A 27,289-nucleotide genomic window follows, 5' to 3' on the forward strand; every position below is an offset into this window, starting at 1 on the left:
AGAAGAAGAAGAAGAAGAAGAATCATATCACCCATGGCCTGCAAGCCCTGGCAGCAAAACAATCATATCTTCACAGGCTCAAACAAGCCAAGCCTTCAGCACCAATTTGAGTGAGGAGACATTGTAAGGAAAAGATTCCATTATTCACACAACTTTACAAGACAACAGCCACATCCAAGAACACAGCTTCAGTCATATGTCAGCAGACAGCATCAGGACAGACAAGATCTAGTGTTATTGTCCTAATCCTTTACCCTGTTGGAGTGTGAGATTGTCCAAGCAAACCCCAGACACTTGGCAGATCTATCAACTCTTCTTCTTGCAGGACCGACACCAATAATTCACCACTTTAAACCTAATCATCTCTCCCATAGCTGAAGTACTCCATATTGCGAGCATAATGATTGCTGGGATCATTACACTGCTGCACTTTTCTTCGGATCTAAGTTGGGGATGAGCTAAAAGCAGTGTGTTCTGCTAACGATGCTCAGAGAACAGTGATGAAAACGCATGTCATACTCAGCCCTGCTGAGGAACAACATTATAAAGCTTCACATGGATCTGCATGCGAGCGCATGGGATGCTCTGCATTGATTTCCTGCGCTCAGTGGGTGTCATGCCACCAGACTCGGCAAGAGGTAACCATGATGGATATCATGCCATGCTCACTTGTTCTTCTGTGATCCGAGTGCTGTTGCGAGTCTCCAAGAACACACGAGGGTCACTGAGTCATTCAACTTCTTATGCATCCATAATCAATGCCATCTTTCACTTGCTGAGCTATCATCACCAGCATTTCTGAAAACTTTCTGACATCCAGTACGGTAATTCTAGAGATGGAATAAGGTTCATTGGTGTTGAAATTAATCGACATCGTATCTTGAGAATTAGATCTTCGAGAAGGTGGATGTTTCCTTATGGCATGAACGTTGCCATCCTAATCCTCAAGTCAATCTAAGGTCTTATGTCTGGATCAAACTTAAAAGTTTTAGATCCTTATCTCTACTTGAAACACTCAAATAGAGTGATGAAAATACCGAGGTTTGCAATGCACCAACCAATACCTATTTTTCTTGTTCTTCAGTATCAGTCATCATAAAAGTAGAGGAAAAAGTACATATCAGTATTGGAGATGGCTTTTTGATACTTACGCTTGTGATGAGCTTTGCCTTCAGACAACAATGTTGAGGTTTATAGGCATTTGGCCATATAGACTTTGCTTAGCCAAGTTGGAAATTGCAAACATTAAGGCATGATGAAGAGCATGCATGCTGAGTTAAGGCTTTGTGTTGGAGACTGCATACACAAAGAACTTTGCACATCAACACAGTTGAAATGTTTATATTTCTTCTATGATTTCCAAATGAAAGAGGATCATTCTTATCATAGACCAAGAAGATTGTTTTGATCACTCAAAAGAAAGAACAGAGAAAGGAAAAGAAATGAAAAGAGTGTTAACAGAGAGCATGACAACAATGACAGCATTTAAAATTATGCAGTAAATACAACTGTATCAAATTACAATATCCTTCCATAGCAAAAGAAAAGAAGCATATATGAAAGCAAATTAGCAATTATCCTTTGCTTTCCTCTTGTTCTCCATTCTGGCACCAACTTATGATTAATGCATCATTGGTGGACCAATGAAGACCTCAAAACTCAAAGATAAGTTAGAAGAATAATGCATGACACATACTATTTTCCTTTCACTCTACATGTAACTCCCACACACCAAAAACAAACACCTACTTTTGGTCGACGCAAGCACTTTACAATTATGCCGAACGTTTCTTGTCATTCTTTCGCAGCAAATAAGAAGTTCACACGATTGCACTCTATGATGCTCATGATATTGGCTGAGCAGCTGAAGAGCATATAGCTTCTACTGCAACTCTTTTCATGACATTTGGGCATGGGTCCCCGCCGAAGTTGGTGGTGGAGATGACAACTGCACATCTCTCTTGTCCAATGCAGTTCTGCCCAAATGGAACAAGGAATCAGAATTTTCCTTATAGAAGTACAAGAATCTACATATGAAATATGCATCCTAGTGTTCATAATTGATATATGCGGGAGAACACAGGAGGATTTACAGGTATATGCCTAGAACCAATGTGTATTAGATAGAGTGTAGACATGTATCGGTAGAGACAACTACTAACTATTTCAGTCTGCCTTATCCTCCCAAGATACTATACATGAAAGCAAGGGAGACACTCTACAGCACCTCATATGCAGCAACTAATTCTTTTTCTTCTTTTTCTTTTTTGTTTCTTGCATGACGAACTTCAAAATCTGATTTTATAGGATGCAAGAATGCCTAAACAGCAGCATATAGTTATATAATTATGCATGCTATAGTTTATCTTTATCGTCAATTACTGCATGTGAGAATCTCCAAGAAAAAGGACAACTGATTGTATAGAATGCAACAATGTAAAACCAGTAACACTTAAATAAATATTTTTGCATATTTAAGAGAGAGAGATAAAAGAGAGGCATAGAGAACCTTTTCCAGGATGGTGTATGAATTCGGCGAATGACATGCTCCCTGTTGGAAATTTCCACATGTTCCAAGTGGTGTCCCATAGCTGGCAAATTTGATGGCCGATATAGATTGTCCTGGTGCGCATCGCAGGTGTACTTTTGGCTTGTGGTACTCTTCAGGTTGGCCATCGCTCTCAATGTCCCAATTCTTTATTGTGGGATGCCATTCAGAAACATCAGCACAAACACTAGAAACAGATCTCTTCATCATGGAAATCTTTGTTGCATCACCTCCAACCTCTTCAAATATTACCAGTAGATTTCTTGTGGGTTGTAACCAAGACCGCGGCACATGATACCTGAGTATCCAACAATTAGCTCATACCCGAGGAGTTCTCCATTTCCAAAACTCCTAAGCACAAAATCCTAATATTATTCCATTTACTACAAGAGACTGCTAATGTATATTGTACCCGGTCTTTGGTTTATTAGATAAATTTATACTAAAATTCAGACAGATCACCAGTGCCATGATCATTTTGTTTCGCCAAGCAAATATGTAATATAAATAAATAATTAAGCTGCCATGTCATAGTTTGACGAAACAAATATTTTTAAAAGTATATCTATATCTTGCCAACCCTGTGTATTATGTTGCTCAAATCAACCGAAAAGAAGAGTTTCAGAGAATGATTTTCCTTTGATCTCAGCACTACAAAGAATAAAATTTTCTGACTCAGGTTATTATTAGTTTGAAAGAATTCTTGTGTAAGTTAATCATATAAGAAAAAAGTATGTTTCTCATGCAGAAGTTACCATCGTTGGGTTGGTTGGCCGCAGTTACTCTGACATTTTGGAGACCGATATGTCCCTATGTAACTGCATGAATTGCAATCTCCATTTGGGGCATAGGCAGTCCAGTATCTTCCAATACTTTGTCCGTTTATCCACACCTGACCCTTCCCCATACTACCCATATCCAAAGCCAATGGGTCATTCCCATCAGGAGCATCAAAATATGCCTGAAAGGAAAAGCCTTAGTGGCTAAAGCAGAGATGCTAAATTATTAGCGTTATAGTCCACAGTCGAGTCTGTGTCCCTACCCTATACCATGTCAATGGTTGCTGATCTTGAACTGCTAATGACCCTTGCATCCATTCAACAGAAGAAGCACCCTCCAAAGAATTTAGGTTCATAGCTTCTCCTTTTAGGCCAACCTGTAAACATTAGAAAAGAAAATATTTAACGATTCCGCCACACAAAATATTTCAACAGTGGCAAAAACTATGGTGATCAAACAAAGTAACCTGATATGACCATTTCTGCCATGTTAAGTCTCTACTTCCTTCATCAAGCCCATGTAGCACCACAGGACCAAGGACTCCAGTGCTCCAGAACTCATAATGCACACCTGCATTCTTCACCACAATAATAGCAAAATTATCAAAAGTTCAGTGTTGATATTTCATTTATTAGGCAATGCAATTTAAGTAGTTCATGGAAGATGATAAAATAACTTACTGGCAGTCCGACGGCGACACTCAAAATTGCAATTTTGTTAGTTCCAGCACGAATGTTGACATTACCAGAAAATTTTATCCTCCTATCTTCCCTGCTCCCATAAGCAGAACCTACCGTAGAATACTTAAACTTTAGTTTCTTGGTTAATGAAGCTTCACCTAATTATGCAGACACCAAAAATAGAACAATGGGTACCCAAATTTACCTGAGAGCTGTCCATTAAGAAAGATATGCAGAGCATGACCAGCTGACTGGACAGTAAGAACAGGAAGCTGACCTCCATGTAAAAATCCTTCAGCTGGGCTGACATCAACACTGCAAAAGCGAATAAATAGAATTCATGTTATTTAGTGTAAGAAACACTGTTCTAGTAGTCAATACTAGTTTTAGTATGAAAAGAAACCTAACATATTTCATCATATACTAAGAAGTTCTAAACAACAGATAAACTGGATCTATTTTGTGCTTGAATTGAGATAGCAAAGTTAGTCAAAATCACACCTAGTAATGTACCACAAGTAGTCACTTGTATCCCTGGTAACGTTTATCTGTTCCAACAGCCCAGTTGTGGTGATCAATGAATTATCTTCCAATGAAGCGACAACCTCATCATACCTCTCCCACATAAGTGACTGAGTATTAGCTGGGTACATTTGCATTTGTGATGTTTGAACACCAACCTGTAGTGAAGAAAGGAAACTGATTCTCAGATAGAGGATCTGACCATTCTACAAACTTTCTGGATAAGTTGTAAGATTATTTTTTGATGATTTAACTTGAATGAAAACATTGGCTTGAAAGAACTGGCTCCTTCAGTATATATTTGAATATCAAGATCTTTAAGCGAGTCCAGCAACATCTGATAAAGTTGTCGAACAAAATGGAAGCAAATTTACTTACTTTTGCAGTGTTGAATACTACATTACTGCAGTCTGGTAAGATGCTGATTGACCAAGGTGGTATGTTGTAGTGCACGTTATTGAACATTACCCTTGCGAAGGAATCTGGGTTGTAGTTTGCAAGGAAAGCTGCACAACCTCCAGTCTGGGAACTGAAAACATGAGCCTGAAGTTTGAAGAACAGTCGATCCAAATTGAGGATTCATGTCAGCACCCGAAAGAATGGCACTAATAAACATAATTAGTTATTGCCAATGAAGAATCCAACACACCTGTTGGAGACTTCCCAAAGAAGTAACTGTTGGATCAGCTGAAACTAGAGCTTGTTCACACAGTTTAATTGCCCTATGAAGCTCTTTTAGATGCCCGTATTTTGGTTCTCTGATCAGCCCTGCCATTTGGTGACAAAAAAGTTGAACAATGCATATTCCTGGTTTAATCCAAAATGCAGATTCAATGTACACCAATTTAAAACCACATTTTTGTTAGTACTACATTGGGATTGATAACAATTATGAGATTTGACAAGAAGCTTAACTTATGATGGTCCCAATTAAAAATCTGAATTGACACTGGACCATCTGCAAAGAAGTTTGTTTTTCTCTAACAAAATCATGCCCATTAACAAATATTCCGAGAACTCCACAAATGTTATGAATCTGACAACTTGCTTTAGTGTAAAATATATATTTAAATACTTCCCCCATGTATGTGTAGAGAGAAGAAGGCATACACAAACACAGAAACAAAGAGTTAGGGGAAGAGGGAGAGAGAATATGTGATATAGTACGAAAACAGATAAATGGGGGAAAACACTCTCAATAATTTTGAGAAATAAAATGAAATGTTCATTTTCCTTCATACCATATTCATCAATTGGAGCATCATAATCATAGCTGGTTGTGATGAAGGGACCTCCAGCTGTACGCCCAAAATTAGTTCCTCCATGGTACTTCAATGTGTAAGCAAAGATGAAAGATATATTTCAGAAAGTATTCTTTGGAGAGGCCTCAGATCACTAAGATGAAAAGGCAATTTAGTGAAGTCTAACCATGTAATAATTGATAAATGAACCACCCTTTTGTATAAAGCGTGCCACAGCGAATGCCAGGTCTTCAACTGGTCGGTGATGGATAGGGCTCCCAAATTCCGTAAACCTATAGTGGTATCAGAGAGAGGAAAAATCTTGCACAGCTCAGATATTTATGTGGCCATGATTCAACTGTATGTATAATCTAGCATTTTCCCAAGAAAATACATATAAAAAGTACAAAAGTTGTTTGAAAAGCTAAGCACCCTTGAAGCTTGTCATTATACAGCTATAAAAAAACTGGCATGACATGCGCAGATCTCAAATTTCAGCTGAAATATATTACCGCATAAGCAACTTACCAGCCACTCCAAGCTTCAGTCCACATTATAGGCTTATAAGGCGTATTGGGAGTAAAAGTATCACAGTAGAAGCCATTGCATGTATTTATCTGTTGGCAAACATAAAGAGATTCACAAGAAAATATTGAAAACATCTGTTATCAAGAATAAAGAAAAAGAATCAGAAGGAAATTCCTATCATATGTTTTAAGAGAAATGACCACGCAACAAAGATTGCTCATGTTGACTTGCAACTTTAGGATACTCTTATGTTCTTTACATTTAAGGATTCTGTGAATAAAAATGATAGATGAAATAAGTAACAGCAATCTATTGTGAGCTAGCAGTCGGCATCAATAGTTCATGTAAAAGAAATAGATTATCCATTACAAATTTTGCAGAAGCTTTCCTCAAAAAGATCTCCATGAACATGACTAGAGTTCAAGTTTAATCACAAAGTGGACCATTATTATTTAAGTCAAATACATTGGGTAAACATAAAAATTTTCTATCGTACAATCAAAGGCTAATTTGAGTTCTAAGCTGGATCATATATAAAAATATATGGCTCTATTTTTGAAGAAAATATTTGGAGATATTAAGGTCCATCAAATTCTGTATAAGAACAGTATAGAAGCTTAATCCTCACACTATGTGCAAAATATATCAAGTAGCAAATCAGCATTTTGAATTAGCATCAAACCACTAAATTACAAAAAAGAGCCATCCAAGAAAAGACACAAGCATAATATATTTGTTAGCAATGAATCCAAAATATGTGCCTTCAACAACACAGCACACACCAAAAAGACGCACACACACACACAAAAAAAAAAGGAACAAGTTTATGTTATATTAAAATAGCTTACCACCGGATCAGGGGCATCATCCTCCTTGCACATAACCCATGGTACGCCGGTCTCTAACCCGACAGCCATTTCTGCAGCCCAGTTCAAATATGAACGACCAGGAGGCCCAGATGCCCTACTTACGGGCCCGTACTCATTCTCAATCTGCACCCATAAAACTTCAAATCAGCCAGTGGAGACAAAAAGATTACTTCCACTTTCTTTTATTCTAATCTCCCCATGAAAGAAAGGCATAGGAGCATAACCTTACATCAGGCTACCACAAGGTGAATAGATAGTGACAGAATCTAAGGTTTCTTTGGTTGATGACAAGAAACATGCCTGTGAAAGGATGATTGGGCCACCCTGGGAAGCAAAAAGTGATTCACTCTTCAACATCTGAACAATTTTTTGGGTGAAACCTTGCATAGCCATCTGCATTTTAAATAAAAAAGAATAAACTTGTCACGTACGTATTCAGAACCAAATTAGGGCTGCCATCTATGAAACAATGAAGCTGCTTGGTAAAATTATAGAACAGAAAGCTTAGACCTTGCTCTTTGCATCAATAAGAAGAGAAAAAAGAGGTTAGAATTCAGAACACCGGGATAAGGAATGGACCTTGAAAGGCTCATTATCTGTTCTGAAGCTGATTCCTGGAACATACTTCAACCAAACTGGAAATCCTCTAAACAAAAAGAGAAGAAAAAATGAGGAAGAAACGAAAAAAAAAGGCTTAAATTATTTACAGCAAGAAATCAATGATTAAATTTTAGCTAAGTTGGAGAAGCACCCAAAATTCCACTCTGCACAAACATAAGGCCCAATCCGAAGGTGGACATACAGCCCCAGATTCTGGACTGTCTTGATAAACCTCACCAAATCATACCTCCCCTCAAAATTGTACTGCCAAAAGAAGGAAAAAAGAAAGCTCAATCAAGAAGATCCATTTATTATTCTACTTCTACAACAAACAAAAGCACAGTGAAGGGAAGAAACTAAAGAAATGTGCACAAGAAGGTGAGAGAAATACGGTGCCAGGTGAAGGCTCATGTCCATTCCAAAAGACATAGGTCTGTATAACATCCAAGTGCGCATCCTTAGCCTTCTGAATAAGCCCTTCCCACATCTAACACACCAAAACAACAATGCCCAACCAAAATTCACCAAGAGATTCCTCGTCAACCGTGACAAATTAAAAGTCTAAAGATGCAGCAAGAAACTGAGATGGATTTTCTAGAGATGGTACTTCTGGGGTGCTCCTGGGGTAGTGAATGGAGCCAGAGATGAGGATCCTCCTCTGCCCATTGATGATGATGGCCTTCCTGTCATAGGTCACGCCACATTGTGCCACAGGAAGAAGAAAAAGAAGCAGCATTGAAGCAAGGAGACATGCTGAGTTCTGAACAACCATTTTCAGGTGGTGAATACTCCCACTCCACCCTCTCAGATCTCACACTCTTCCTCTCTTCCTTTCCACCGATGTTATAGGTAGAGGAAAAGTTGGAAGTGTGAAGCTGGGGAGGGCAGTGGGTGAGCCCAAACCCTCTGAGGAAAGAGATGGGGAGGTTGAATGTCTGTGGGGTGGTCTCCCTAATATGCCAGAGAATCCATCTATTGAACACACAATCCAGCGAGCTGAACAGAGATCCGGCACAGAGAGGGGTGATTATTCTTGTAGTTCAAAACCACTTTATAGTGGCAAAAACATTGCCTGACACCTCTTTACATGAGTGAAGTGTGTTCATTACTACACAAACAAAGGTGAAGCTCATCATGATCATGCCAACCCCTTTTCCATTAACCTCTTGGCTTAGTGAAACTTTTGTTAGATTTCTTGTCTGGAATGTGACATGCTTGCATCAGATACCATCCCTGACCGACATCCTTACATGACTGCTGCCATGACAAATTCTGCACTGGTCACTCGATAAATCCGTAGAGTGGTCTGTATGCAAGTCATTATGGCTTTGACTCAGTGGGCCTTATCAGTAAACCTCAAGATTTTTTGGCGGAAACATCCTAAATTTGCAAGAAATCTCATTATATCAGTGACTGTTTCTACAGTTGCATGCCAAAATACGACCATTCATCAAAGTAAAAGGCTGTATCTTTAGCAGATATAGATGGGAGATGCTGACTACAGTATCATATCTGCATAGATACATGACAGCAGTCACCTCAGATGTCACATCATTTCTGAAAATATCAAAAGGGATTCATTGTTGTTATCTATTATAACTCAATTTCTGTTAAAATAATGTATGGCTTAATCTCAAGTGATTTGGCCAACAGCACTCATTGTGCTCTGTTGCTCTCCATCATAAAAAAGAGAAAACCGCTCCGTCTGAGGATGAAAGCTGATATCAATCTTTTGCAACTGCTACAAGGAATTATGGCCATAATACTTTGGATAGTTAGGATTGAGATGGAAACCACAAAGGATATGAGTGCAAGTGATGGGAAATGGGGGCATTTAATTGAGATGGCAAAAGTAAGCACACCATGAATGAGCTTTTTGGAGACGATGCCACCAAACGGCATGGCCCTCGAAGCAATGTATCCTAAAACAAATCTCTTTCTTTCTCTCCCTTCTCTTCCCACTTCCTTTACCCTTGAAAAGCTCACTCTGAGTCAGATGACTGCTCCACTTTATTGGTCACCCCGTGACCAGTGAGTACAAGACAAGCGGGGCAACACATGGAGACTGGGGCGGGTGAGTGTTGGTATCCGAAGTGAGTGTTTTGACCATCCCATTGGCTGCCTCCTCATATCAAGAAAGATCTCCAGGAACTGGTTGTGGCCATCATCATTTATTTGATCACAGTAGCCGGTTGAAATCAAGGAGATCTGCAAGGAGTTGTTATGGACATTGTTGATGAAGCCCTTTCTCTGCTCATGGACAGATGTTTCAGACTATAGATTGGTCATATCTGCTCATGCTCAAACAGGCTCAAAAGACTCCATCGAGCCGAGGCATTGGTCCCCTTGAGAGAGAACTGGAAGCCGGACGTGGATTCATCACACGGCGCTCTGCATGGATGTGCCAGTGGACAGCTATCAATATGTCCTTAGACAAATCTACTGAAGAACAAGACGATTTACCTTGAAACCCCTGAAGTGGCCTCTTGTCGGTTGTGGTCCTCGGGGTGACGACGACTGTGCTGCGATCCCGCAGTGAGCATGCCGTGCCCCCCGGCGCAGACGACGGACTGTTACGTGCCAAGCTACGTGTACCTCGAACTGGCTGGCCCACCCATCTGATGGGCCCGCGATTACACCGTCGTTTCGAGGCCCGAAAAGCCCTTGCATCTCACATGGGCCCCATTCTATCTCCAATCATAAGCAGGTCATTTTGTGGGTAATTTCCATCGAAAAATGGTGAAAAGGACTTCAGTCGTCCCAATGGCAAAACAAACGGAGTTAATTGAAATAATCACAAATAACACACTTAATAAAATGGCTATACGTACAGCATTGCCTAAAAGACACTCCATATATATATATATATATATATATATATATATATATATATTTGTGTCGGTGCTGAATACATATATGGTAACAGTTGATACCAAAAGCGCGTCCTCTGTGTCAAGTATTGTGACCAAATAAAGATCAGGTAACGCGTTACTTTATATGTATATACCTGTTAGTTGAGTCGAGGGTCATACGAAGTACCAAAAGCGGGTCCCAGTTTGGGTCATGTTTTGTCGCCAATTAAAGATCGGGTCATTCCGCGGGTAAATCATGTCTTTATATGTACATAGAGGTTGTTCGAGTGGGAGACGGAAGCTTGTACGAAACACTGTCGACCTGTCGAGTATTATACGACTTCGTAAAATTCATGATATCCGTTGGATTTAAAGGCATATCTTCCATCCACCGTTCGATCTTTATGCGTTCACTTATATACCGATCATTTCCTCTCCGCCCTTTACCTCCCTTCTAGGGTTTAAGATCGGTCAGCGAAGCTTCAGCCTCTTCCCGCCTCCTTCTTCTGCCTATCTAATCGTGAAACCCTAATCTTCCTCCTGATACTTGCGTTTGGCTTGGCTTCGTGGGAGGAGCGATCCGCGAGGCATGGATAGATACCAGAGAGTGGAGAAGCCGCGGCCGGAGCCGGCGGCCATCAACGAGAACGAGATCCGCATTACCTCCCAGGGCCTTGTCCGCAACTATCTCAGCTACGCCAACAGTCTCCTTCAGGTATATATCTCGCCTTTCTTTCTACTTTTTTCGTCGATGTTCATATATTCCTTGGTCGTCTTAGATATTTCTACGGGTAATTATGTGCCGGGTAATTGGTTACTTGGGCAATGACGTGCTTTGGTTGTTCATGTTAACGTGAATGTTGGTTGGTTTGATTAGCCAGTGACTTAGATTTCTCGTCGCGGGCTTTGTTGTTCACATTGGTGGTGTATTTGCATGCAATGGATATGAACGAAAAGAAAATGGGGTCGAATTAATGTACACATTTGACTTAACTTTCTATCGGGAGTAATACCTCCTTTCTGAAGCATCTGCAGTGGTGCATTGGACTTTTGATTGTCATTTGGCCTCCTGCATCATGTTTTTGGCAGTGTTGCAACTTGGTAACTTGGGGCTGTTGTTTCTTTTCTATGTTAAAGCCTAATAGAACTGACATCAACTCGTAAATGGAGAGCAATTGATGGTTTCCATTTGTGGGTAATAAGGAACCTGTTTGACATTACCTTGATTTGCAATAACTTATATGTTTCAGAGTTCAGATTTTACAGACTCATTTTCTGGAGCAAATCTACCAAATGAGAAATAAGGTTTTAACTTTTGTGAATAAAATACTTGATCTGGTAACAGGGAGGGGGGAATTTGTTTTGTATTTTTAGAATCATGAAGGTTCTGGGATTTATGATGAATGAGGATGATTTAATCTTCCTACGTTACCAAAAAGTAGATTAACCATCATGTATAATGAATTTCATGGTGTGTATTTAGGTTGTTAAAAAGCTTTCTTTGTTTGTGTCACTCAGTTGCTCTTTATTGAATGAGAAACATGAATATCTTTACTGAGTTCTTGCAATGAGTTTTGATGCACCAACAACCATTGTTGTCAATGTACATATGTTTCTTTCTTTCCAGTGTGTACCGAATAAGGAGTCGTCTGTAATTGTTGCTGAGAATGATTTTTGGTTGAAATATTGTCTCATATATGTGTGGGTTTGTCTGTTGCTATAATCCAATTTTTTAATCTGCACATGGCTTTGAGGACATTATGTAGGTTCTGGACAATTGAACATGTTGGGAATGCTTCAAAAGGATAGATTGATCTTTTTGATAGCAGAAAGAAGTTACCTCAGAGAGTCCGACAACTACAATTAGTCATCTTCTTGATAGCATCTCTACTAGGTTACTACACAATAGCTTAATTTAATGTCTTGGATTTATATCTTGCAGTTGGGGAATGAGAATTGTTGATCCTAAGTTTGTTAGCTTTCAGAAAAGGATTCACATTAACCATGTCAGACATACTGTAGCCAAGGGACTTCTTTTCATGGCCTTTACTCTTTCTTCATAAAACTGGGATATGCTGTTCACTTTTTAAATTTCTTATTGCGATGATCTGAAGTTTTGTTGAGTTGAGGTTGTAGTTAAGGAAGCTAATACCTCTTTGTTAATTTCTAGTGTTCTGTCTGGATAAATCATAGATCAAGCACCAGAAGCTTCCTTTTCCATACAAGTTAATAGCACTACACCAAGCTTATTACTTGTCATTACCCAGTATTAAGTCTTTGAAAACTCAGTCTTGGTGGTGTTATTTAAGTCTTTGCTTATGAAATACCTTTATATTTTCAAGAGACAGGGGAAGCATTTTGTCTAGTAAAATTGGTATACATAAGAATATTGGTGGATTTACTTTTCATGCTTGTTCTCTTCTAGTTCATTCATATGATTTTGCTCATCTCTATATTTATATTCTTGTGAATTTTATATCCATATACCTCAGAGTTTGTTCGTCAACAGAATTTGCTTTTTATAATTATGAATATGGGTGTTCCATGCAGGAGAGACGTTTGAGAGAGATCGTCTTAAAGGCAATGGGACAGGCAATCAGCAAGGCAGTAGCTATTGCTGAGTTTATCAAGGTTGATATCTTACTCCTTATTTATGATTTTCTTAACAAGGATATCAGTTTGTAGCTTTTCTCAACCCATATTTTGAGTGTAGAAAAGGAATCCTCATTTACATCAGGACATCTCAATCAGTTCCGTCAGTATCACTGATGTTTGGGAACCTATTGAAGAAGGCCTTGTACCGTGAGTTCTTTGGTGCTTTTGTTTTCTGTTGCGAGTAAAGTTATTTTGATTGAGTTGTTGGTAAGATATTCTTACATGTTCCTCTCTCCTCTCTGCCCTGTGCGCCCCCCTTGTCTGTGCAGGTTGGAGATGACACGCCATGTTTCAATGATTTCAATAACTTTGTCAACCAGAGAGCCCACCAAGAAAACCCCAGGGTAACATTTGGCATTTTCTAGAAGCATCTCGATCATTGATTAGGGAGCTGGCTGTACAAGCTAGTTTTTGAACACATTGTTGAGTTCCTCCCTTGTAGTTATCAAGCTCCACTACATGTAGAGCAGCCAAAGCGTCAACAGAAGTTTCAACAACCACAACAGTTTCAACAGCAACAACAACAACAACAACAGCATCAATATAGACAAGCACTAGGTCAAATTAATGAAGGTATTGTATATGACTTCCCACTTTTTTTATTACTGAAAGTGTCAGTTAACATTTTTGTTTTGCTTGTTAAAGAATCATATGGACGTGGACGTGGTAGAGGTAGAGGAAGAGGAAGGTTCTGGGGAAGAGGAGCAGCATATGGTGGGTATGGCGGATATGGCAACAATCAGGGTGGTTATGGTGGATATGGCAACAATCAAGGAGGATATGGTGGTTACAGCTATAATCAAGGTGGATATGGTGGCTATGGAAATAATCAAGGTAGCTTTGTCTTTTTGATGGATTACCTTACACAGATATATGTTGCAATTGGATACTTTTTCTAATGGACTGGGGCATAGGACATATTACATGCTATATATGACTATTAGATGCTTGTTCTGATGGATAGTTGCATAGGTTGTATGACAGTTACAACCAGTATAACTAAGGATCTATTATGGAGCATTCATTGATTTTGTTTCCTTCTCTTTTGATTTATTTATTTTTTATAGATCTACTTATTCATTCTGGTTCATGTTAGAAAATGGTGGATGGAATTCAAATTGGAATCGAGGTGGTGGACGTGGTAGGGGAGGTTGGAACTCTCGTGGTAAGCTCATAATGATTATGTTTTTTGTCCTACACTTGTTTCTAATTCATAATACATTTATCTGAAGGTTTCATAGAATCGAGTATTGGATCAGTAATAGGATTTAGGATTTTGGCATTTCTCTGGATTTGCCAAATCAGATCATATTATAAGGTTTGTCTGAATCAACCTAAATGTCGACTGGGATTGGCCAAAAGTTGAATGGAGTTGTCCAAATACGTCGAAAGGGTTCAAAATAGGTGTGGCTGGCTGGTAAATAGGTTGACACTGAGATTGGCCAAGGCGTCATGATCAGGAGATTCCATCCATTCCTTGAAAATTGCAGATTTTCGTGTGGACTAGGATAATCATCATCTAGATCAGGAGTGGGTTCAGTTTGGCAAATTCTGAATGACTTTATTCCGAATCATGCACCTAAAGATTGTAGGCCAAAAACAAAGCAAGTATTTTGAGTCTTATAAATAATCATGCACCTAAAGTTTGGGCTTGTTGTAATTTGGCCTTTTAGCAGGCTTTGGGCCATCCTGGTTAAGATTTGCTTGGGCTAATCAAATATTGACATCTGTTTGGTGAAGCATTCTTAATTAAGGTGCAAGCACACAATTTTTACTGGTTTCTCATTTTGGTATGTTTGTAGAACTACCTGGTGTGTAGATGAGACCAGATAGCATGGTGAGAGGGGTCTGCCTAAGAGACTAAATCTGTCAGGACATAAAATAATCCTACATTTGCAGCACATGGTATGTATATTTACTTATCTTCTGCGAATGCACTATTAACGGCGGGGTCCTGAGGAGAACAGAAAGTTTCCTCATTTTCATTGGAAAGAAAGAGGACCATTAGAGAAAGATAAATGATAGTGCAGAAACGAGAGATGCTAGTCAAGAAAGGATAAGAGTTACTGACTTACCTATGGTTCCTTACATCGTGAGGGCAAGATGATTTGCCCAGGTGAGATTAGTCAACTTATAAAATATTTTCTGTTCATGTTAAAATGCAAATCTCCACTCCACGGAATTCCACAGAAATATACATATTGGGCTTCTGCACGAAGCAAAAACTTCATATTAACAAAACTTGCAATGACTTTATGTTATTTTTTGAAACTTCAATAATATCACGTAGTAGTATCCTGCATAACTTATCCTTTGATGCATTTCTTAGATTCTTATTCTGATCTTTAGCTTTAACTAAGCTCTTTAGTGTTATAGGTGCAGGTTACGGAGGAGGAAGAGGATCTGGTGGCGGAAGGACCGGAGGCAGAGGTTATGGCCGTGTACAAGGGAGGATGGGTGGCCATGGGAGAGGAAACTAATTAGTAGTCTTGGTTCTGGCATGTGGTGTTGTTGTCCATGCCAATCCAAAGTTAGGAAAATGCTTCAGTAAGCAGACTGGTTTTCCATTTGGACAATTGCATGTAAGATTGGCTGCCCAATACAGCTTTCGGGTGCACAGTTATTACTCCAGTGTTAGAGTGAGCTGTAATTCTTGTCATTTCTTTCAGTTCCTCTGTTGTTCAGGTACCCAAGTTGTTGTTCTTCAAAGTCTGCTTTCAAGTTTCATTTCTCTTCTTGATTATTTACTTCAAGCTCAAGTAATAAGATGAAGGTTTTGAAAATAAGATGAGAAATTTCTCTTTTCTTTATTGGGAAAAAATTGAGAAAAAAATTCTTGAAAACAGTGCTGTTGTGTGTTAAAGTTGTAGAGTCAATAATGAAATTAGTGTCCAAATTAGAATTCCTCAATGATCCATTTGGTTCATGATTCATTGTGTGTAGTAGTTTCTATCACTTATGGCGTCATGCAAAACATGGATTTCCAGTTTTTGGTTATTCCTGCTTAGTATAACTGAAACTGGTCCTTATGTTATGACAGCAGGAATTGATAGAAGTTACCATGATCAAATATTACAGGAGAATGACTTGATAAGACTAAAATTATATGATCGTTAATAATATTAAATCTGTGTGAATCTCATATACTATCAGGTTCATTTTTTGCTTTTGGTGTGTGATTTAGCTCATGACGGGCATCCAAATTGCTAGATAGATATATCACCGGATGGAACACAGACGTCAACCCAGGAAATCATGGAACCAACTCAGTCTCCATCTGCTCATACTTGTAACTCACTCATGCTTTTGATATCCAGACACTTGCATTGCAGTCCAAGAAACAAAGCTCAAGCTTTCAAGCAACATAAAGTGTGCTTCACTCACGGCAGTACAAGAGCTATCCCGGGTGGCAGCTTCCTCCCATCAAACTCAGAGAACCTCCTGCTCATGGATCCTCTCCCTACCTGTGCTCTTCTTTGCTCAATCTTTATACTCGGTAATAGCATCAAACTCTACTTCTAACTCACTCATCATTCGATATTTACTTTTAAATCTAGCCATGCTGCACATCAACTTTTCTTTCTCAAGGTCTTCATAATCTCAGGTGAACTTGTGAATGGGCAAATGGTTATATTCCACTTGAACAACAAGTGCCCTTTTCCAGTGTGGCCTGCAGCCGCCCCCAATGCCGGCCATCCTGTGATTGCCGATGGTGGCTTCCTCCTCCCACCCAATCAGACAAAGCGTGTTCATGCACCTCCGACGTGGAACGGCCGGTTTTGGGGTAGAACCGGTTGCGACTTCACCACCACCTCCAAACCAGGTTGTCAAACTGGCGACTGCCAAGGCCTGCTCTCTTGCAATGGAACCATTGGCACGCCTCCTGCTACCCTTGTCGAGGTAGCAAACCATCATGCTTACAGTGCCATTTCAAACGGATTCTGATCACAGCATGCAGCATGAAGGAAAAAGTTCAGTAAAAGCTGGATGGCCAAAACTCTGCAGGTTGCATTACAGGAAGACCAAAGCAAGCCGAGCTTCTACGACGTGAGCGTGGTGGACGGCTACAACCTCCCGATCGCCGTGTCGACGAAGCCAGCATATCGCAAGTGTTGGATCGGAGGATGCACGAAGAGCATCAACAGCGTATGCCCGCAAGAACTCCAGGTGTTGGACCACAGCGGCGCCGCCGTGGTCGCATGCAAGAGCGCGTGTTTGGCCTTCGATCTGGATGTGTTCTGCTGCAGGAATTCGTACGGGAAGCCGGAGACATGTAAGCCCAGCGTGTACTCCGCCATGTTCAAGGATGCTTGTCCGAGCTACTTCAGCTATGCTTATGACACACCACCGCCACTGGTGAATTGCTACTCCAGAGAGTATGCCATCACCTTCTGCCCCTCGAGATGGGGTAGTCTTTTATCCCAGTAAGAGAAATCTATCTGCTCATGAATGTGACATGTTTCGGCTATCTTCAGATACATCGGTGTTAGTATCATATATATATATATATATATATATATATATATATATATATATGTTCGGATCTTTTAACATAACCTAAAAAGATTGTCTTCTGAGTTAGTAGCCTTACATAGTTCTAATCACGGTTCGATTTGAACCGGTATCGAATCGGACTTTAATCAGAATTGAACCTTCTCAGTTCTAATCACGGCTCGAATTGAACCGGAATCGAATCGGACTGGAATGAGAATTGAACCGTCTCGGTGGCAAGTTGTCGTCCTATGGAATGAGAATTAATCCACAGGGCAAACACCGTAGAAGCCATAGTTAATGGTCACAACCACCCCCCGTCCCCCATTCTTCCTTCGCTTCGCTCTTAAGAACAGCACAGGCACAACGGGGATCATGACTGCAAACCTTCCTCGGTCTCATAAGCTGCACTCTAAGCTTCTCATGGCGGCCGATTCCTCCTCCTCCTCCTCCAACGCACTTCTGCTGTCAATCTTTTTAGCCTTGAGCTTGCTGATCCCCGCCGCGAGCTCGGACATCTCGAGCGACGTGGCGGAGTGCGGCAGCCACCTGCTCGCGATGCAGACGTGCATCACGTTCGTCCAAGGGACCGCCGAGGCTCCCACGCCCGACTGCTGCGCTGGCCTCAAAACAGTCCTCGCCAACAGGCCCAAGTGCCTCTGCATCCTTGTCAAGATGCACGACGACCCCCAACTCCCCATCAAGATCAACGTGACTCGAGCTCTCGCGCTGCCCACCGCGTGCAGCGCCCGTGCCAACATCTCCAAGTGCCCGCGTACGTTGCTTCATAGTCCATCTTTATCTTCTGCTTGCACTTGTCACGATTCATCTACTTGTTTCTTCCCGTAGAGATTCTGAAGCTGCCACCAAACTCCAAGGAAGCAGAGATCTTCAAGCAGAGCGGGAGTCCAACTCAAGGTGAGTGGCTGTGCTAGTTCTAATTAAGCCATAGCCAGAGTAATGCCAGTGCAGGAGATCATTACGGTGTTCTACACTTGCTATGCATACTTTGTCTACTGATTCATCTTTTGTGCTACACTTTGCTGCTCGACTTGCTGATTGCTTTTGTTACAGCTAAGGGAAACTCCACCATTAACACCACCACCGGCACATCTCCCCGGGCCTCGTCTGAGACCAGTAGTGGGAGGAGCGATTACTTGGAGTGGAGAGGGTGGTTGGCAAGGAAAGCTGTGGTGGCTTGTGTTCTTTTCTTGGTGATGCCGCTTCCACTTTCCACTTGATCCTTTGCAGCACAAGGTTTCCAAGACACAGTGTTTTGCTTTGCTCGTCATGTTTCCCAACCTACTCTCTCTCTCTCTCGCCTGTGGAAACAATTAATGTTGTTGTAAGTTTGTCACTAATATGTTGGACTGTATGCCTCTACCAGTGATATGCCAAAATATTTAATGGTTTGTACCACCAGGAATAAATCACTGTTCTACTTTGGCCACTCAATCTAGAATTAAGGTATAAAGCTTATTATTGATTTATAAGGTTCTATTTTTGATTAATAATCGATTAATGGGCACTCAAAGTGATTTTACTTGATTTTTAAGATTAGATGAGTCTATTTCTATTAATTTTGACATTAATAATTTGAATCAATTGTTAAATCTAATTCTGAATAAATGGCAGAGATTATGACATCTCAAATTAGCCTTATTTCTAATTCCTAAGAATAAGAAAAAGCTTTTGTCATGAAAAGATGAGTTAATGGTGAACAGTAATATTGTTCTGAAGCTCAACATTGTTGCAGACATAAAATTAACTACAATTAGATGAAGATAGGGTGATTCTATGCGCTTCATAATTCTAAAATTTCACAGTAATTTATTTCTGTAACTTCTGAGAGAGCATTAAAGTGATTCTGCCATTCACAAGTCCTCTCTGGAAGACATTGAAGACTGACATCTCAACATCATTAACTCCACAGCAGTATTAATTTCCTCGATGCTTCTCCTTCAATTTTGTCTGTCAATCAATGGCATTTAATTCAAAATTAAATAGTACACTGCTGAAGATATATATATATATATATATATATATATATATATATATATATATATTATCTTTGATCTTTCCTTTAAAGACCAAGAACTAGCAAGCCCTTCTTGTAGCAGGTAAAGGTTATGGCAAATTATATAGAATGGTGTTGACGGATCATTACAAAAATATGGCTAATTTAATTATAGTTAAAGATAGGCTCTTGTCAATATAAAAAAGGAGTTTACTATTTTGATCCCCTTCATATTATTCATAATTTTCTTATTATTTATATTTTTAAATTAAAATAATAATATTTTACTATTTATATCCCTTCTCTTTTTATTTTTATTCTCTTCTTTTTAATTTTTCCTTTCTCACAACTCGCTAATGCACCCTCTTCTCACCAACTCTTTCCATCGCTTGTGCATTATACTGAGTAGTTTGTAAAAGTTTGAAATATGATATTTTTCAAATTAATGCAATTGGCCTTGATGTTGTTTGGGATATTAAATAATATATAACTTTAAAAATATTAAATTATTATAAATGTCAAAAAATATTTCTTACACCCTCGTCATAGTCTTTAATTTATCTTATTTTATTATTTATATTTTTTATTAATTTATTTCTTTTTGAACATTAAGAGGAGAAGACGGAGGACGAGAAAAAAAAAAGAGTTGTAAATAAGGAGAAAATAAATTTTATTAAAATTAAATTATAAATTGAGAGTATATATGTTTATTTATAAAGGGATAATTAATGATATTTAAAAAAATTAATATTAAATTATAAATATAAAATATAAAAAGTAATCTTCGTATAAAAATGGTATACAACATCATTTTATGATCCATTTAAAATCTGATTAGGATGGTGGAAAAAAGGATAGTTAATTAGTATTGAAAGAAGTCGTTGACATTCTAGTCAGCCCGACGTGCTCCTGACCCATATTTGCAAGATTATTTAAGATGTCTTTGAGATGGAAACGTCGAGCTCTCGAGGTACCACCTACATGAAGACTAAGGTCAGAAGATGTTTTCTAACTTAATCCCTTTGACGCCTAAGTTACTAACTCGAGATGTATGAGTGCGAATGCGAGTGGTCAATGAAAGTAAGATCCCCTTTTCATTATGTTGAAGATGAGCTTTTATACTTAGTCATAAATAATTATAATATTCTATAAAATATTCTATAGGGAGACAAACTCTAACCGCCACCAAGAGTCTCCCCTTGTCTCTTGTCTACGTGAGCAAGAGAGGGGTGCAACTCATAACCACCTGCCTTGGACTCTTGCTAACGTAAGCAAATGGGTGAAGAGTGGCCTCCGTCCTCTCCTTCTACCTCGGACACCACGTGGTAGATAAAGAATGGTTGATGATGTACTTATTATCATTTGTCACCCCCTCCCCCCAAGACATATTTCATGACTCTCATAAGATGGGTCCAAAGACGTGCTTCAAAGTTTCTAGGGTTTGGAGCACGTCTTCTTGGTTTTGACATGTGCGAAGCATTCTTCTTACTTCGTATGATTATATATATTTTATTTTATTTATTATTTCTAGGGTTTGAAGCACCTTCCTAGCCTATTTTTTCATCATGATGAATTTCTTCTTACGTGAGTTGGGCATGCCCGACTCATGTGCCTTGGCAGGATGATCCCAAGAAGATACTCTATCTTGGTTATGGAAGGTGGTTTCCTAGGGAGAGTGGGAGGCCATCTCATCTTGAGTGGGGTCCAAATGTCAAGAGTAATTTTTTCATATCCTCTAGGTTAGTGTTTTAATAAATGAAGATGAGAAAGAAAGGAGAGAGAGAGAGATGGGTATCCTAATAAAGATTTGCTCAATTACCTTTTTAATAACGAAGGAGAGGAGAAGATTCCTCGTATCTTCCTCAGTTGATGCCTTAATGTCTATAGGATTTTCATAGATTCTCCTATTTTCTAATAGTGGCTAGGACAACTTTTTTTTTTTGCCCCTTAGTGGCTGGGCGATGTTCCCTTTGACATGACCCCAAGGGGAAACTTATATAAATCTCAAAGAGTCATCTTGTGTTTTAAAGTCTCCTTTGATTAATTTAGTGGGGTTAATTGTTAGTTATAGGTACCCTATAAGCTAATCACATGAGTGATGATACTTGTGACATGCTACGACGATCTCTTTGCTTATTATTACTAGCATTTTATCACATATTATCTATATGTATATTGTAATATCCTTGGATCTATGCAATATAAATCTGATCGTGATGAGATCATGATAATAAGATCAATTCGCCTTCAAATACAGATCATAAATCATCCCAGTCATAGGTCACTCGAGAAGGATATCAAAATAACTAGATAGATCGGTGTGCTATATACTTATCTATATGATGGAGGCAATTTGTCTCATAGTGACTTGTGTGGGACACCAGAGGTATAATGTATGTGCTTATTAGAGAATGGGTTTACTGATTGATCCGCTTACAAAATATTGAATGATTAATGATACCTAACGTCAGACAGTGATTTTGTAGTCATAGTTGTGTATCTGGTTCTTAGACTTGAGACATTAAAGATGCATTATATGAGTACTTCATTCTTTGACATCAGAATTATACGTTTGGAAATTCTAGATCTAGTACAATTGGTTCTCAGGAATGACAACTAATCTTACGTAGTAATTGAATATCAACAGAGGATCATCCACTCTCAATATTGCAAGAGGAATATCTTATATTTGCTTGCTTAGATAAAATCCCTAACTAGGGTCGTTCGGATTGAGAGAAAAGTGTTATAATCGAAATCGATACTAAGAGGGGGTGGGGGGTGAATTAGTGCTTTCGTAAAATTACTTTGATTCGAAAATCTCATTTAATAAAGCTTATACCGAAAATGCATTTGACTTAAAAGCATCCGTAAGCGTAGTGAGCAAATAAGAGTGTTAGTTTGGCAAGTCCTATAGTCCCATATCGGGAAAATCAGGCTTGTTATCTCCTATTGGAACTATAAATAAGGGTTTGGGCTTTAAAGTCAGATGCACCATAAGAAAACCTAATTGTTTGCTTTAGGCTTTTCTTGTTCAATAATTTTCGATGTTTTATCGCTTAGGAACATCTTCCTAATGCATTTAAGACTATTTTATAATGGTAATTTGCTCCTCCTTCGTCCGTAGATGTAGGTCAATTGGCCGAACCTCCTAAGGCTAGCTCTAACCTTCGACATGTGGCAACTCAAGATAGAGTCATTCTGGTTCAAGACGGAGTTGATTTGACACTACAAGGAGCTGAGAACATTCCAGATGGTACGTCAAAGGAATATCTTGCGGGTATAGATAAGAAGGGCCGATCAAACATTATTTTAAATCTCTCTTATGAGGTTTTACGGGAGGTAGCTATGGAGACTATGGCTAAGAGCATGTGGGACAAACTTAAAGCTTTGTATATGAAGAGGACAGTGGAGAAACGTCTCTACTTAAGGCAGAGAGTTTGTATATGCTTCGGATGACTAAAGGTACATCTATAATCTCACATCTTAATAAATTTGATTCCTTGGTTATGGATTTAGAGAATATAGATGCAAAAATTGATGATGAGGATAAGGCCCTGTTACTTTTGTGTTCTCTTCCTCAATCTTTTAAGCATTTCCATGATACTATGATTTATGAAAAAGAAACAATTTCATATTAGGAAATTAAATCTGTACTAAAATCTAAGGAGCAGATAGACAGAGAGAAAATAGAGGGAATCAGGCTGAAGGTCTGGTTGTCAGGGGTAGAACAGATAAAAGAGAATTTGACAGTAGTAGATCTAAATCCAGACATAAAAATTTAGAATACAGATATTGTCATAAAATGGGGCACATTAAGGCTGATTACTTTAAATTAAAAAATAAATTAAAGTAAAAGAAAAAAATTATTGAGAAAACTACTGAGTCTACTGAAGCTAGTGCAGTAGTTGATAAGAATGATGAAAATATTTTCTTTGCTACTGATGATAGGACAAGGTCTAAAAATGAATAGATTTTAGATTTGGTTGTTCTTATCACATGTGTCCTAATAGAGATTTATTTTCCATATATGAATCTTGTAATTGTGGAATTGTTTTAATGGGCAATAATGCAGCATGCGATGTTGTTGGTAGAGGAACAATCCAAATTAAAATGTATGATGGTATTATGAGGACACTCACTAATGTTAGACATGTTCATGATTTAAAAAAGAATCTCATCTCTTTAGGTACCCTAGAGGCCCTTGGGTATAAATACACAGCTAAAGGTGGAGTTATAAAAGTTTCTAGAAGTGCCCTTGTTGTTATGAAAGCTTGTAGGTCTAGTAGCTTGTATATTTTACAGGGAACTACTGTTACAGGCTCAGTTGCAGTCTTGTCATCATCATTGTCTGATTCTGACATCACCAAATTATGACATATGCGTTTGGATCATACGAGTGAAAAATGTTTGAGCATATTGAGCAAAAGGGATCTACTTTGTGGACAAAGTACTGGGCCATTGGATTTTTGTGAACACTGCATTTTTGGAAAGCAGAAAAGAGTCAGCTTCAATTCTCTGGCAGTTTACAAAACAAAAGGTACTCTTGACTATATTCATTCAGACCTTTGGGGTTCAGCTCATGTTCAGTCTAAGGTTGGTGCTAGGTATATATTGACTTTCATTAACGATTATTCCAAGAAAGTTTGGTTTTATTTTCTGAAACATAAAAATAATATTTTTCTAACCTTTAAACAATGGAAGGCTTTGATTGAGAAGCAAACAGGTAAACAAATTAAGCGGCTTCGAACAGGCATGGAATTTTGTGAAGGTGACTTTGATGAATTCTGCAAAAATGAAGGAATCGTTCGGCATCGCACTGTTAGGATAACGCCTCAACAAAATGGTGGGGTCGAACGTATGAACAGAATACTCTTGGAGAGAGCAAGGTGTATGATCTCAAATACAGGGTTGACAAAGGACTTTTGGGTAGAGACGATTAATATGGCCTGTTACGTTGTCAACCACGCTCTGTCTGCAGCACTTAACTTTAAAACTCTGGAGGAAGTTTGGTCAGGTACTCTTGCTGATTACTCTGATTTAAAAATTTTTAAGTGTCCAGCATACATACATATATTTTCCTTGGGTATGCTTTTGGGTTGAAAGGATACAGATTATAGTGTTCTGATCTTAAATCCCCAAAATTTGTAATCAATAGAGATGTTACTTTTGATGAATTGTCTATGCTATGTTCTAAAGAAGAATCTACTAATTGTACAAATGATAGTGCGCAGAACCAAGTGGACCTTGAGATTGGTAGTTCTAATTCTTTTCAGTCTAACTCTTCTATTCAAAGAATGTCGGTAGATGGTCCCGAGTCTACTAACGAAGATGATCTAGAGGAAGAGCAATATTCCATAGCCAATGATAGACCACGGAGAAATATTCGACCACCACAAAGATATGCAAATTTGGTTGCATATGCTTTATTTGTTGTAGAAGAAACAAGTAAAGTTGGTGAGCCTACTTGCTACTCAGATGCAGTTTCTTGTGATAATTCTGCTAAGTGGTTGATCGCGATGAATGAAGAAATTGAATCTCTCCATCGGAATAGAACTTGGGATCTTGTAAAGCTACCTTCGGGTAAGAAAATTGTTGGATACAAATGGGATACTATTGTTGAGGGAAAGATCCTTATTTAGAAAATTCATACAAAGGACAATCAAGCTGATATGTTTACGAAGCCTCTTCCAGTTTACAAGTTCAAGTAATGCTTGGACTTGGTTGGTGTTTATTGTTGGTGATTGCTCGTTGGGGCTTTTATGAAGAAGGTGGAGTAAGTTTTATTGGGATATGCCAAGGTAGAGATGTGCTAATTTGGCAAGTCTCATAGTCCCACATCGGGAAAATCAGGCTTATTATCTCATATTGGAACTATAAATAAGGGTCTGAGCTTTGAAATCATATGCACCATAAGAAAACCTAATTATTTGCTTTAGGCTTTTCTTGTTTAGTAATTTTCGATGTTTTATGGCCTAGGAACATCTTCCTAAGGCATTTGTAATAGTCCCTCTTTTATAGTAGTGATTTGCTCCTCTTTCATCCGTGGATGTAGGTCAATTGGCCGAACCACATAAATTTGGTGTTCTTGTCACTTTTATTTTTTTTACTTTATTGTCTTTGTTGGGTTACCAAAATTACCCTTTGGTAAATTTCCTAGGGCTAGCTCTAACAAAGAGTAGTAGACAATTAAATAAACAAGTAATGAGAATGAAAAGCATAACATAAATACAAATCGAGTTTATAGTGGTTTAGTCATCGTGACTTATGTCTACTCCCGATTTCTTCTCCGTCGGGGCCACCAGCTTTCACTATCAATCTTCTTTCATTGGACGAAGATCAACTATCCTCTTACAACTTTTTTCTCATTTTCACTAGTTTAGGAGATAACCTTTATAAGTTACTCACCCCTTCCTTAAATTAAAATCAAACTTAGAGAATAGGGGGGGGGTGGGGGGTGGGGGGTGGGTTGAATTAGTGCAGCGAAAATTTTTCAGCGATTAAAACGAAAGCTGCGTTCGTTTGATAAAAATGATTTCGATGTGAAAGCCGATTTTAAGATTACTTTAACTTGAGATTAAGCGAGATAACGTTAAAGTAGATCTATAAAGGCAGTTTGCAGTTTATGATGGAAAGCAGAATACAAGCGTAAACTGAAATGCGACGTTCGTACGATAAAAACCGATTTACGTCTAAACGTAGATTTAGAAAGTTCTGAACTTAGAAACTTATTCATAAGATCGCAGAAGGTAGTAAACAATTATGATTGAAATCAAAACGTAAACGTAAACTGAAATATGATGATCGACGAAAAAAGCCGATTTACGTCTAAATGCAGATTCGGAAAGTTCTGAACTTAGAAACTCGTTCGTAAAATCGTAGAAGGCAATAAGCTATTGAGAAGTTTGCAGTGAAGGTAAAATGCTCAAAGGAAATGCAAACCGAGATTTAGAGTGGTTCGGTCAATCTTGACCTACTCCACTTTTGGCTTCCTCCACCGACGAGGTCACCGACATCAACTAGAGGCCTTCCTTCAATAGGCGAAGGCCAACCACCCTTTTACAGATTCACTCCTTTTGACAGGCTTAGGAGATAACCCTTACAGAAGTTTTCTCTCCTCTCTTTACAACTCAAACTTTGAAGAACAGAAGGAGGAGAACTTTTGGTCTTTACAACAGTTTTGAGCTCTAAGAATCACAGAAAGATATCAAGATTTCGAGTGTAAGTTACTCCCTTTCAGTGCTGAATGGGTGGGGTATTTATAGGCCCCAACCCAGTTCAAATTTGGAGCTCAAAATTGTCAATTCTCGGAATTCCGGGATCAGGCGGTTGCACCTCCTGACTGGGGCGGTTGCACCGCCTGGCAGAGCTCGAAGACTGAGCCTCTGGGCGGTGCCATCTCTGTCAGGGGCGGTTGCACCTCTCTGCCAGAGCTCGAAGACCGAGCTCAGGCGGTTGCACCTCCTGACTAGGGTGGTTGCACCACCTAGCAGAGCTCGAAACTTGAGC

The 27,289-nt window shown here is 39.0% G+C and overlaps 4 protein-coding genes across 7 annotated transcripts; 3 read left to right on the forward strand and 1 right to left on the reverse strand.

Moving 5' to 3' along the window:
• Window positions 1-1,467: 1,467 nt before the first annotated feature.
• On the reverse strand, window positions 1,468-8,745 carry LOC135623458 (beta-galactosidase 5-like). Of its 2 annotated transcripts, XM_065126452.1 has the most exons (19): window positions 8,376-8,745; window positions 8,160-8,255; window positions 7,920-8,032; window positions 7,748-7,814; window positions 7,469-7,561; window positions 7,148-7,291; window positions 6,300-6,388; window positions 5,959-6,064; window positions 5,772-5,859; window positions 5,180-5,298; window positions 4,909-5,073; window positions 4,510-4,688; window positions 4,214-4,323; window positions 4,009-4,118; window positions 3,795-3,905; window positions 3,591-3,704; window positions 3,304-3,509; window positions 2,510-2,846; window positions 1,468-1,976 (listed from the first exon to the last, which is right to left on the reverse strand). In XM_065126452.1, the coding sequence occupies exons 1-19, from the start codon at window positions 8,538-8,540 to the stop codon at window positions 1,845-1,847; spliced, it is 2,544 nt and encodes an 847-aa protein (XP_064982524.1). In that variant the 5' UTR covers window positions 8,541-8,745; the 3' UTR covers window positions 1,468-1,844. The 2 variants fall into 2 exon arrangements, with proteins under 2 accessions (XP_064982524.1, XP_064982526.1); XM_065126454.1 differs by lacking the exons at window positions 1,468-1,976; window positions 2,510-2,846; window positions 3,304-3,509 and having other exon boundaries at window positions 3,586-3,704; window positions 3,795-3,898.
• A 2,313-nt stretch (window positions 8,746-11,058) lies between these two features.
• On the forward strand, window positions 11,059-16,002 carry LOC135623460 (uncharacterized). Of its 3 annotated transcripts, none has more exons than XM_065126457.1 (8): window positions 11,059-11,335; window positions 13,171-13,251; window positions 13,334-13,422; window positions 13,545-13,619; window positions 13,718-13,848; window positions 13,921-14,109; window positions 14,372-14,440; window positions 15,658-16,002. In XM_065126457.1, exons 1-8 carry the CDS (start codon window positions 11,210-11,212, stop codon window positions 15,753-15,755), a joined length of 858 nt encoding a protein of 285 aa, XP_064982529.1. In that variant the 5' UTR covers window positions 11,059-11,209; the 3' UTR covers window positions 15,756-16,002. The 3 variants fall into 3 exon arrangements, with proteins under 3 accessions (XP_064982529.1, XP_064982530.1, XP_064982528.1); XM_065126456.1 differs by having other exon boundaries at window positions 11,061-11,335; window positions 15,652-16,002; XM_065126458.1 differs by lacking the exon at window positions 14,372-14,440 and having other exon boundaries at window positions 15,652-16,002.
• A 136-nt stretch (window positions 16,003-16,138) lies between these two features.
• LOC135623459 (thaumatin-like protein) lies at window positions 16,139-19,221 on the forward strand. Its single transcript, XM_065126455.1, has 5 exons — window positions 16,139-16,771; window positions 16,880-17,175; window positions 17,281-18,541; window positions 18,616-18,684; window positions 18,841-19,221. Exons 1-3 carry the CDS (start codon window positions 16,531-16,533, stop codon window positions 17,701-17,703), a joined length of 960 nt encoding a protein of 319 aa, XP_064982527.1. The 5' UTR covers window positions 16,139-16,530; the 3' UTR covers window positions 17,704-18,541; window positions 18,616-18,684; window positions 18,841-19,221.
• LOC135622047 (non-specific lipid transfer protein GPI-anchored 14-like) lies at window positions 18,142-19,007 on the forward strand. The gene is made up of 3 exons (XM_065123679.1): window positions 18,142-18,541; window positions 18,616-18,684; window positions 18,841-19,007. The coding sequence occupies exons 1-3, from the start codon at window positions 18,142-18,144 to the stop codon at window positions 19,005-19,007; spliced, it is 636 nt and encodes a 211-aa protein (XP_064979751.1).
• Window positions 19,222-27,289: the final 8,068 nt, after the last annotated feature.

Source organism: Musa acuminata, chromosome BXJ2-9, assembly GCF_036884655.1.
Source record: "Musa acuminata AAA Group cultivar baxijiao chromosome BXJ2-9, Cavendish_Baxijiao_AAA, whole genome shotgun sequence".
Taxonomy (NCBI): domain Eukaryota; kingdom Viridiplantae; phylum Streptophyta; class Magnoliopsida; order Zingiberales; family Musaceae; genus Musa; species Musa acuminata.